This window comes from Gavialis gangeticus, unplaced genomic scaffold (genome assembly GCF_001723915.1).
Source record: "Gavialis gangeticus isolate Ggan-Ray unplaced genomic scaffold, GavGan_comp1, whole genome shotgun sequence".
Classification (NCBI taxonomy): Eukaryota; Metazoa; Chordata; order Crocodylia; family Gavialidae; genus Gavialis; species Gavialis gangeticus.
This window is the reverse complement of record NW_017729032.1, coordinates 47,843,389-47,856,080: the sequence shown is the minus strand read 5'-3', so window position 1 is coordinate 47,856,080 and position 12,692 is coordinate 47,843,389. Positions and strand designations below refer to the sequence as shown.

At 43.4% G+C, this 12,692-nt stretch overlaps 1 protein-coding gene across 2 annotated transcripts in view; it reads right to left on the bottom strand.

The window, feature by feature from the left end:
- The window catches only part of MTUS2 (microtubule associated tumor suppressor candidate 2), a 410,713-nt gene that overhangs the window by 162,535 nt on the left and 235,486 nt on the right, over positions 1-12,692 (bottom strand). For both annotated transcript variants that reach the window (XM_019525083.1, XM_019525084.1), the window contains exon 4: positions 7,028-7,189. In XM_019525083.1, coding sequence (XP_019380628.1) covers positions 7,028-7,189 — 162 coding nt within the window. The remainder of the gene's footprint in view (positions 1-7,027; positions 7,190-12,692) is intronic.

Below are 12,692 nucleotides of genomic sequence, written 5' to 3'. Positions count from 1 at the left end.
CTAGAAGTGCCACTTCTGGGTCTGCTGCCGAGCACGCTGGGGACCCCCTGCACTTCTGTGGGACACTCCATGAACCCCAGCATCGCAGCATTCATGAGCTGCCTGCTACCTAGAGGTATGTAGAAAAAACATTTAAAGCTGTATCTATGTCCAAATCGCTGAATCTTTCTGAATTCGGAGAGATTCTGATTCTGATTCGATTCAGAGAGATTAAAGGGTCCTCCGGTTTGATTCAGATTTGGAGATTTGGCCACCAAATCAGGCTGAATCTCTGCCAAATTGAATCAGGGACCAAAGCTTCGCACAGCCCTAGTGTATGCTCCCTTTGCACTCCTGGAGTGGCACAGAAAGGCCAAAGTTGGACTTGGATGTATGATCTATCTGTGTGTGCATATAGCATACTAACAGTGATCACTGGATAACGTGTTGACAACAGTCTAGAAGAGGAAAGAGAACACAGGCCAAAATTATAGGAGTATGTTAGACTGTTGTTCATCAGAAGCTGCAACATTGTGATATGCTGTATAAACAATCCAAACACCAGGGCTAGGGACAAAAGTTACACATAAACCGGTATAAGTGATTGGAAACTGGTTCGAATCTGTAACACAACAGAAGTTCAGTGCACATAAACTGCTTTCAAAATGGTGTAAACAAGTTTAAGATAACCAGTTTAGGCCATGCTGGATGGATGTAGCATCAGACTAAACTGATTTAGTTTAAATCAATTTACTGAACTTCTGCCCCAGATCCCCTCCAAATTCAAGTTAATTCACACTCCTTAGCAACCCAGGATGATTTGCACCTCCCATGCAAATCCACCCTTGCAGGGTGGGTGGGTTAGCTTTGGCCCAAGCTGTCTACTCCAGCCAAGCAGGGAGGTATGCTCTAGCACCCCCTGGCTTCTGAGCCACTATAGGCATGTGACTACATTTCTGGAATTAAAAGAGAAAGTCTGTTCACTTGCTTATTGGTTCAACTTACACAGTTTAGACTAACTTGTGAAGATTGAGTTGATTCGGTGTCAGGATTTTTGACTGTCCACACCTAGCTCAGTGGTCATCATTGGGTAACACAAAGAGGGAACTGCACCCTCTGAGTGAGACCACACTAAGATGATTAATTCATTCAGGGATCTAATAATAAAATAATGAGGTAGCAAGACAAAACAATGAAACACATTTTTTTTTTGCTGGGAAAAACTTTTCAATCAATCCCAAGGTTTATAGTGGCCCTGTGTTTTCTGAGCTACTTCTCCAGAGGTACAGAAAACTAGCAAGAGCTCTAGTCTTTCATTTACGAAAAGAAGGAAAATATCCAGTAAAAGCCAAATCTAAGGTCCAAAAGAGTCATTTTTCTTCTTATAATACTCCAGTAAATCACAGAGAAAGGGACAAATCACCTTCATGCAGCCTACAAGATAAATCTCTAGATGTCCTTGCACTTGAACATTTCCATAGGGGCTACCAGCATGTCCATATTTTCCCCTGAAATAAGCCATATTAAGGGCTATATCCTTATGCCAGAAAGATCTACATGAGGATCTTTCACATTTCTGTAAATTAAAGACTGGCATCAGGGTTGTAATTTCAATTCCAAACTCCTTTAACAGGGCTACTGATGTAAGGTCTTTGACCTGTCACACTTTCCAAGCATGGGAACCTGGTTTAATCAAGAGATACCCCACTAGCCAGGGCTAGACCCTGATGATTGCAACTCAGAGCTGCATGACAAATTGATTTTCTCTTTTAGTGGTTGAACCAAGATAAATAAAATAATATGAAAAAAAGATCTTGGGTTGAAAAATTGAGAACATGGTTTGAGCTTGGCCACAACATTTCACTTGTCTCAAAATTAAATATTTTGCTTCATTCTGGTATTATTTAATACTGTTTCTTTTTATTGCAATTAATTTTTTTTTAATTAAAATTAATTGTAGGCAAATTAGTTTCTCTCAGAATGAAAATGCTTAGTTGCAAAAATGACAAATGGAACATTTATCCTCTTATGATTTGTTTTCATTTCATTTGCTTTTTTATCAGTCACTACAAGAGCAGTGCCCTCATCTCTCCTGCTTTCATGTATGGGACTCTAATTTTAGTAACATTCTCTACTTTAGGGGCTTTTAGCAGAAAACCTGTGTGGCCATCATGGGTAATATCTAGCACATCTAAATCATGCTGTCATTAAAGAGAGAGCTCAACCAAATCACGGCACTAGAGAAAACTACAGAGTGGGACAAAAATACAATTTATTCTTTTATTTCCTGTAAAATGACAATACCAGATCTCCAGGCTTAGGGATGGCATAAGCAAAGGCCAAGAAAATAAGAGATGGGAGGACTAGAAAGACAGCAAGGCATCTTCTTCTTTTGATTTGAGACAGTAGGGAAACCAGTAAGGACTTTAACCCTGCTCCTACAGTGCAATGTGATGGGTGCCAGCAAGGAAAAACAGGAGCTATGTGATATCCAGGAATACCTGGATCTTCTCTATTTCCTATTTAGCATAAGTAATATTGATCCATTTAAAAATATCTTGACTTTGGAGAAGAACTATTGTACAACTGTCTGTACAATAAATGCAGGTGCAGTTTAAGTGGTGTAATTTCCTATTAGTTGCATTACATCATAAATATATACGTCATCCTAAGGATGTTTAACGGGCTGAAAACCTAAATTCACTCTTAGTTCTAAGAAAACCACCTGAGATAAAGATGCTGAAAACTCTGAGCCTATTCTTTCAGTACATTTGTTCACTATTATGAGGTTAGGGTTACTCTAATTCATCGATATCTTTACAAAGGCTTGGATTATTTTCATCCTGAAAATTACAAAATATGAGCCAGATATTGCTAATCTTTACTCTGACAGGCACCTTAGGGTGTGGATACACATAACAACTGAACTGTACCTAGATGTCACTGACTGGGAAATGGATCATAACCCACAATAGTTATAGTCGTGGGTACAGTGCTCTAGGATGCCAGGTAGAGCAGTCAACTTTTAGGCCCTAAAGTGCTGTGGCTCTGACACCACAAAGTGGGAGCGAGAAGCCAACCCAGCATGCCTGGCAGAGAGTGAATTGTGATGGAAGTGCTTGCACCCATGCTTTAGAGGTTCCAGGGGGTAGGTAACCTGTGGCTGGGGGTGCTGACACTTTTCTGCTTTCTCTTTTCACCCAAACACAAATTCAATAAAGTTCAGTAGCTTGCACTTAACCAAACTCTGTAGTCTGCTTGCCTGATTTGGGGTGTCTGGTGGTGGAGTGGGGAGGGGGAGGAGGGAAGAGAATGCCTGGGCCCATATTTTTGGGATCCCAGGGGTGGGGGATACATGAAGAGGGGCCCTGGTTGACTAAGGGGTAAGGATACAGCTGTTGTTAGAAAGAGCTTTTATGGAATAAGCAATGCAAGGAAGCTCATTGATAAAATGTGCCAACAAAGGGGAAAAGAAAAAAAAGGAGGCAGTAGGATTCTTGCCATAGAGCAGCCAGTTGCAGTAAAAGTTGGAGGGTGGCTTAGAAACAAAGCAGCGTACGATGCCTGAAGGACCAAGAAGACCGGTGTCACGGAACACTTGGCTTGCACGGGTAACATTGACCCTGGTGCACAGTGCACTGGTTCAGAGAAGTACTTGATTTCTAGGTAGACGTTTGAACCTTTAGGCTAAGTACAGAGGTTCAAAAAGCCCAAGGCAGAATTGATTCAATCTTTGCAGGATTGTCTAAGCTGTGTAGATTGGACTGATAGCAAACTGAACTGAACATTCAGCGTTCTGGTGGCCAAAGCAGGCAGAACCCCGCACTGGCCCAAGCCAAGAGCCTGGGGGTGCTCATGCCAGATAGACAGACACTGCCAAAGGCTGCTGAACCCAGCCGATTGGCAGCCCATACCTGCTGGGCTGCTGGAAAGCCCCAGCCCTGAGTCCTTGCCAGCCACCAGCCTCCCCAGGAAGCTGGGAGAATGCACCTCCTGGCCCAGCACCATACCCACCCCCCAGCGGGGGACTGCACGCCAAAGGGTGAAGCCCCTGTAGGGGAGCTTTTTCCTTGCCCACAGCCCAGCATGACCTTACCCTAGCCTTGCAAAGGGCCAGTAGCTGGCAAAGGAGCATGGTGTAGGCTTTCCCAGCCCAGCTTGCTAGGCTGTGGGCAGGAGAAAAGGTCCCCCATGGGGGCTTCCCTTACCATGCCATGCAGACCCCTTCTGGGGGGAGAAGGGAAGTACTAGGCCAGGGCAGGGGGTGTTTCCCCCCACTGTCCCCAGCCCCCCAACTCTCAGAGAGGCCAGCAGCTGGCAAGGGTGCAGAGCTGGGGCCTTCCCAGTCCAGCTCACTGGACTGTAAGTGGAGGGAAAGCCCCTCTGTGTGAGCTTCCTCTTCTCCCACCCCCCCCCAACAATGTGCAGACCCTTGCTGGGAGGCGGCTGGTGCCAGGCTGGGGCTGCATTCCCCCTCCTCTCAGACAGGCTGTCAGCTGGTGAGGGCATGGGGCTGGGGCTCTCTCAGCCTGGCTTACTGTGCTGCAAGAAGCAGAAAAGCACCCCCTGCAGGGACTCCTCCTGGTGCCATGAAGACCCCTGCTGGTGGGGGCCAGTGCTGTGGGGGTGCATTCCTCCCTCCCCCACCTGTCAGAAAGGCCGGTGGCTAATAAGGAGATAGGGCTGGGGCTTTTCCAGCTCAGGGGCTTGCTGGGTTTAGGGAGTTTCCTCCCCTGCACTGTGGAGACCCAGACTGGGTGGCCCGGGGCTCCCCGTCCCCCATTCCACCATCTGACAGGCAGAGGCAGGATGCAGGCTAGGGAGCAGAGGCCTTACTGCCTCAATGCTGTGACAGCTGTGGAAGGGGCTGGTCCTGTTCTACTGGAGCAGACATCACAGCCCAGGGTCCAATGCACCCTGGGATGTTGGAGGACTGTGAGGTAACTTGAGTCAGGAGGGGATCTGGGACACAAGTTCAATAGACTGATTTAACCTAAATCAGTCAAATGTGATACTATATCTGACCAGGCTTATTGTAAACTAGGTTCAGCTATTTTTGAAGCAGTTTATGTGCACTGAACTTCTGTTATAGTACAGGTTTGAATAGATTTCCAATCACTTATACTGGTTTATGTGTAGCTTTTGTCCCTAGCTGTAAGCAGCTTTTAAACTGATTTAACAAACTTGTACATTTGTCCACTTCTGGTTTAAACCACTTTTAAACCAGTTTTAGTGTCACACGTGGCCATACCCACTGTCTCATGAGTAAGAAGAACTCCTCAGAGAAAGGGATTTCATGTCAGTCTGTGTGCTGAGCTATTTAAAGAAACATGAGAAAAGAAGCATTCATCTAAAAATTGTTTTGTCTATTGCAACTTAGTGTGAAAAAAAATTAAATAAGCAATGAGTTAAGTAAAATAAAAACCAACTGCAAGCAAGTGAAAATGTTCCTTGTGAAAATATACTTCCTCCTCTTCACTTTCAAGGTTTCTATCTTCTTTTAGGGCCAGATTTTAAAGATGTTATTTTGGTTTAGAATTCCCATTACTTTCAGCAGGTCAAAGTCCTGTTCTCAGCCTTGGAAATTAGTCATAAGGCCTGATCCCAGTAAGCAATATTCCAGTAACATGACTGCATGTACCTAAAGCAATTCTTATCAATTTATTCTATAACCATATTAAAGCTTTCAAGTTTAGAAAAAACAGAAGCAGTTTACATTTCACTGTAACTCATGGATTGGCAAATTGATGCTCCATCACAGCCAAGACTTCAGTAGATACACTTAAGTCTTTTCCTTATTGTTTTTAAAGTGGTAGCTAATTTCTTCTTCAAGTGTTTTGATTCACGATTAAAAATTTAATTCACTTTCATATTTAAGGGAAATTAACTTTAAGAATATGCACTGCTTGCACAAGGGCACTAAAAAACTCAAATAAAGGCCTTGAGACTCTGCCTATTTGCTTTCCACTAATGAAATTCTTCTGGACTGAGGCTAGTACATTCATCATCACTGATTTGAAAATGCACCTATTATGTGCTACGTGCTTTACAGGCATAAAACACACAAGCCTTACCAATCACAGACAATATTTAAATGCAAGGCAGAGGAAGGAGGCAGCATGACTTAGAGGACTCAGCTCTTTTTAACAAATACTCCTTTAAACAGAGGACTATGAGTACTTTGATCTGCAGCAGTGACTCTTAGGGTTTTCACAGACCCCTGGAGTGCCATGAGACCCTTTTAAGGGTGCCATAGGGTGCTGTACAATAGCACTGTTAGGTGTGCAAATACCTACACAAGTTTCACAAGATAAACACAGAAATTTCAAATAGAAATCCATAATGACAAAAATATTCTGATCTGCTGTGGTCTTTCTGAGTTCTTTGCAATAGAAGAATAATTGCTTTATTATTTTTCCATAGTCCAAAAAGTGAGCAAGAGAGCTAAGAGCTGGCATTTTTCAGGGCTGCCTTGAGTCTAATAAAGTTGAGAACCACTGGTCTACAGGATAGCAGGGATTATTTTAGGCATGTTTGAAGACATGTCTTCATGGATTTGAAAGACAGTTTAGATAAGGATTTGAAATGAGTTCTTTATTACCTCATTTGCTTGTCTCCTTTCCCTTCTTCAAGTGAAAGTGCTGTTATTTCCTGAGCTTGGAATGCTGTCATCCTTGAAAGTAGCTCTAACAATGTACTCTCTTCTAAAAGGATAGTTTGATCCTCTAGACTAATGTCATGCTTTCAGAAGTTTGTTTTATGGGACTCAATATACACACAAAAGCCATGACATGGACAGCCAGGAGCACTAAATGCCTTGAACTCCAGACATTCTTCACAGTTTGTAAAATGAACATAGACCTGGGTCTTTGACTGTGCTTTAAACAGACCATGGCAAACAGAATCAAAATCAGATCTGTTTTGGTAATGTACCCAAGGATCACATGAAAATTAACTGTGTAAGTAATAAAGCAGTGTGGCAATAATATTCATAAGTTACTTGACTAATGCAGATGATTACTCTCGAATGCAGGCTTGAAAAACTTACCAGCAGGTGCTGTGGTAGTTTTCGGCGCTGGAAGTAAACTCCTGCGGGGAGTTGCTGTGCTGCTTAATCCCTGCAGTGTAGTTCTACTGGTCCCCTTGGGGATGTCTTTAGATGGCACAGCTGCCTTAGGAGTAGCTTGCTCTTCATTTCCAAAGCTTGAACCTGCAGGAGGTCAAAACTGCACTAATTATAATCTCATAAAAAATGTATGCAAGCTATAGTCTCTGCACTAAATTCATATTTGCAATTATAATGTCTAATAAAAGCCTATTTTCCCCCTAACTCAGTTGGGCTCCATTACACAGATTTTTTTCCTAGTGCAACTGGGAGTTCCCAATAACTCACTTAGATATCAAACTTTTCCCACCTAAGTCTTAGCTGCTGATCTGGCCTGAATATGATAACACTTAAGACTTATGGCTAGATTGAGAGAGTCACATGAGGCACCTGAAAAGGTATTTATTTAATTTTAGATGTTTAAATCAGAAAAAGCAGGAGATCCCAGCTCCAGCAGCTCCAAAGTGGATTAGGTGCCTACATTAATTAATTTATAGAGTCTCATCCATGCACAGAAATGCCCCACTCTGAGCAGTGAGTGTCACCTGCCTGTCATGATTTAGATGTGAGGAAAAGCAGTGCCTAAATTCTGCCTGTGTCTCCCAAGGGTCCTGACTGGTTGGGTGTGCCCCGAGTACCATGACCTCACATCAGTAGTATTGAATCAAGCAAGAAGCAAAGCAGCTATAATCACTTTAATTAAAAAATACAGGGAGAGGTGAGGCAGTTGTGGCATGGCTGCCCATTTCTAATTGTTAGAGCACTTGCCCAGAAAAAGGGGAGCCCTGGGCAGTAGTCCCTCCTCAGCCTGAAATGGTTCAAACCAGGGGTGACCAACCCCCAGGCCACAGTCTAGGTCAGGCTCCTGGTGCTGTCGTTCAGCCCACTGTGCTCCCCACAGGTCTAAAAATTTAGTGGCAGGGGAATGTGGCACTACCCTGCTGCCAAATTTCCAGATACGTGGGGTACCCTGCAAACCAGATAGTATAGCCTTGCATGCTGATTTGGGTGTGCAGGGTGGTACAGGGCCCAATCCCAGTGCTGTAGGGTGGTGAAGAGCCTGATCTCAGTACGGCCTGCTGGGCCAAAAGTATGGCCACCACTAGTTCAGACCAACATCTGAGCTAAGACTGGGGAGACCTGGGTTCTGGTCATCACACTCAGGATTATGCTGGATGTCCAGGGGTCTAGCCCTTACACAGACTCTTCTATAGCTTGATGATTATGGCACTCTCATAGGATGCTGAAGAAGGCCTAGAGACCAGATCTCGGCCTTGCAGGGTGAGATCTCTAACCTAGATAGCTATCCAAAATCTGGGCAGAAGTAGCCTCCCCCTTCCACAGGATTTTAAGAAGAGTGAGCCTTGCTCATATAGGCATTTATCTTTGGAGGATGAATCTGAACTCCAGATCCTGACTGGGTGGAAGCACTGAAGCTCCAGAGAGAGGCAGGAACTCAGATACACCCCTGGCTCAGCATTTCCTATTGACTATGTGTAGACAGCTCTCTGCTCAGTGTGCTGTTTGGAAGTGCTTAGCTCTCCTTATTGACTATATAGAAAACATAGTTGCCAGACTCCATTTCCTTGCATCCTTGCCATAGAGGGCCAGGCATTTATCTTACAATCATTACAACACCTCAGGTATCTTTTTGGATATCACCTTGAGTTTTTATTACTGTTGTGGGAATGATCCTGGTACTAAACACAACACCCAGTAATCAGTGTTTGTAGGATTTGACTGTTGGGCAAGACATGAGCTCCCTGACCCAGTAATAGTTTACTGCAATCAATTCTTCTGATAAGTTATACAAAAATGTGAATAATATGAAAAGAAAAAATCTGCCTTAATCAGCACATCTATTTCAATCATGTTCTTATGCTAAATCTAAGGTTTCCACGGTTTCCATTTTATGCTGACCTTTTTCAAAACCCTTTATATCTTCACTTGCTTTTCTGCATTTGCCACCTAAGGAATTATCCTATCCTATGCTCTTTGCAGATATAAGGAAATCAATTTCTCCCTACATATAAAAAAGCCAAGTTGACGTGTCTTCTTATCGATTAAACAGAAAGCCTAAGTGGAGTGAGAGATTACAGCATGTTTGGACTTGAACAGATGCAGGAGGATGAAGATTTTGCTTGAAAAATGAGCACAGACAGTGTCAAGAAGTATACAGAATTCCACAGAAAGACTATGATTTTTATTTTCATTATTTTAAAGCGATAGGAATACAATACTATTTAGGCACTGCCTGCAGGGAAACGATAACATTATTAAAAGAACTGGCATAGCAAACTCTTCAGGTTTTTTTTTAAAGATTTAAGCTTCTTAACCATGCATCTGAAGGGAGGCTTTTTTTGCCTTTCTTTCTTTTATATTAAGGTGAAAGCTTTAAAAAGAAAAGCACCTTTTCTGGTTAAAGAGCCTTGCAGGCTGCTGTCTCTTTAAGGCAGCTTGCATGCAGGTCTTAATGTGAAGCATTGTGCCTAAAGTCTACATGGATTTCTACAACTACATTTGACCTTTACTCAAATAATAAGCTACATGAAAAATTCAAACAATTTACTGTGCTCTGGGTGGAAGCAGAAAACCACAAGCATGTATCATTCTAACACTGCTCTGCACAGAATACCCCCTGAAACATTATATGGTTGTTTTGTTTCAGAATTACCAGAATTTCTCATGGGCTTTAAAAGATTATACACTGAATTCTTTACTAACAAACCTCTATTCGCTTTCAGTGGAGTTACACCAGCAAAAAAACCCCTGGTTCTATCTGTGTAATCTGTACTGCAATGCTGCATGTTAAAATTTTCTTGGATGCTAGGGATAATTTATAGGGCATGTGCTCATTTAAATTCATTAGCTACATGATGCTCAAATTATTTACTGTTCTTTGAAATGTGCTCACTTAGCTACTATGGACAGCATACTTACAGTCAAGGAAAAAAGGGATTTTGGCTATTTGTTTAAAGTTCAAATTATAGGAGTAGTTGCCTTCAAGAGGAAATATTACTTATTATTTACGGAAAAATACAGTTCAAATGTCTGTATATTGAAGCCTCATATGCCTATCTTTTATTCTCTTAGGTAAAATTTATTACACAGAGAACGTTTCAATTTAGCAATCTGGCTAGCTTCCAGCATGGAAGCAATTCTTCTGTTTGAAGTACGAGGTGTCAAGGGAAGTTATATAATCTCTTTTGAGAGATATCTTGCATTACAAAAAAAAGTCTTTTCAAGTTCTTTAGTATGAAGTGCAGTTGGCAACAAATACCCTTGCCCTTTGAAACACAGCAGAAACAGTCCAGTAATTAAAGAATGATTATCAGCTGAATGGCAAGCTAAAATGCGACCTGATCATAGATCAAGTACTTGCAAATACTCAGTATGTGCTGAATGCCATTGGACACATCCTATCACATATCCTGTGCATAGATAACAGAAGAAAAAAAGGAACAATCCTTTCAGAAAGAGTGTTTTCAAAGTAATATTTCCTATTCATCTTTTTGTAAGATATGGAAAGGCTGAAAGAACATTAGGTCAAATACCAACGTTTATGAATACAAGAGATGCCAAACCAAGGCTAATGCTAAACTTAAGACAATCCACTTCATCTTGCAGTTCTCCCAGGCATCTGGCATGAAGTGTGAGTACATCAAGATGTACCCCTCCTTTATAAGTATATGTAAATGTGTAAATTCCCAGTGCTGCTCCCACTGACAACACTGAAGCAAGTCAGGCCTCCATTCCACCAGTCACTTAAAGCAGAAGGACTAGTGGTCCAACTTACTATGCACTCATGCACACAGTTCTAATATTCAAAAGCAGAGATTAAATGAAAAGTGAGAAAAGCCTCATTCCTCACCTCCTCAGAGGAAAATAATACTTTTATTTTAATTCCATTCAGTTACTTATTCGTCTCTCAGGAAAATTACTGAAACTTGCTGACTTATCAATGACAATTTTCAGTTAATCATGAGATGGAGCTTTCACTTGCTGCCTACAGTGAGTGAATCAATAGTATTTGCTCTTCAAATCTGGATATTCCTTGGTATAAAGAAACACCAAGATGTTCAGTCAATGAAGAACACAGTCCATATGAGCACAGCAGTATAACCTGTTTTTCCCCATCCCTCTTGACTATTTTTGCCCTCAGTTGTTCTTCCAGGTGTAAAACTGAGATTCTGATTTCTGCTGTGAAGCACCCAGTATATCTTTTGGTTGCTCCTCAGTAAATAAATAAGGTGGTATCTTTAATTGCATATTAGAACACTAGACATGCCTTTCAGGAAGAGTCTATGTACCAAAAGGCTGCTAGGGCCAACAGTCTCTAGCTACATTTATATAAACTCCTTCCTACAAGTCATTGATACCTAAGAAATTCTAATTTCCTTTCTATGGAAAAACACATGGAAGATGAACAGTTTTCTATAATCTCACGAGCCATTTAGGGAGTCAGAGGTATCCCTTACCCACCCTCCAAATGAAATCAGGACCAAAATCCCATGGATTTCCAGCTAGATACACAGATTCATTATCTGTCTCTGCACTTCAGTCTTCTATTGGCAATGTGGTAGTACAGTTAGCAAACTAATTTGATTTCTGATTGCCTACACAAGCAATGAGAATTTTTGTCATATACCAGAAGTTCCATTTTTTATTAATTTTAGGGCTGTCAACTAATCACAGTTAACGTGCATGATTAATGCATTAATTGGTTCTTGCATTAATTTTTTAAACATGTTAATCATGGTTTTGGAGCCCATGCTTGGGCTCCACTCTGCCACTGCCAGGCCACGCAGTGGGGCAGCAGTGGCAGTGCAGAGGACTGCACGGCAGCCCAGGCACAGGCTCTGGACAGCTGCAGCAGGAGGAAGGAGTGTGTGCACGCAGACACAGACTCATACAAGCAGCCACAGCCTGCATGCTGAGTAGTGCCACGCTGGTAAGTATGTGGAGGGGGAAGGGCAGGGGGAGAGGGAAGGGTTCGGGGATGCAGATTGAGGCTCCCATGGCAAGGGAGGGAGTGGGGCAGGGCCAGGGGCAGGTCCTGGGGTGAATGCAGCCCTGGGGCCAGGGTGGGTCATGGGACGGACTGCAGGCAGCTTGTCTAGGGGCACAGGGGTATGGGGGGAGGCTCCCTGCTGCTGTGTGCACCCCCAGGGGAGGCATGGGGGGCAATGCCTCTTGGACTTGTGCGTGTAGTGGAGGCAGGCTGCCTGCTGAGGGCCGGGGCACTGTGCCCTGCTGCCTTTGCCCTGGGAGCCGTGTGATGCCATGTTGCGTCTCCCACTGCCAGGCAGGCAGGGGATGTGGCTCAGCTAGTGTGTGGCTCCCAGGACAAAGACAGCAGGGTGCAAAGCCCCAGCCTGCAGTGAGCAGTCTACCTCCACTCCGCGCAATAAGGGGGTACATGCCTTGCATGCCTCCCCCAGGGGTGTGTGCAGTGGTGGGGAGCGTTGCCCTCCCCCATGCCCTGCAGCTCTGTCTCACAACTCACCCTGGCCCCAAGACCCCATTTACCCCTGCCCCTGCCCCACTCCCTCACCATTGTGGCCTCAATCTGCCCCTCCCACCCTTCCTTCTCCCTCTTCACCTTCCC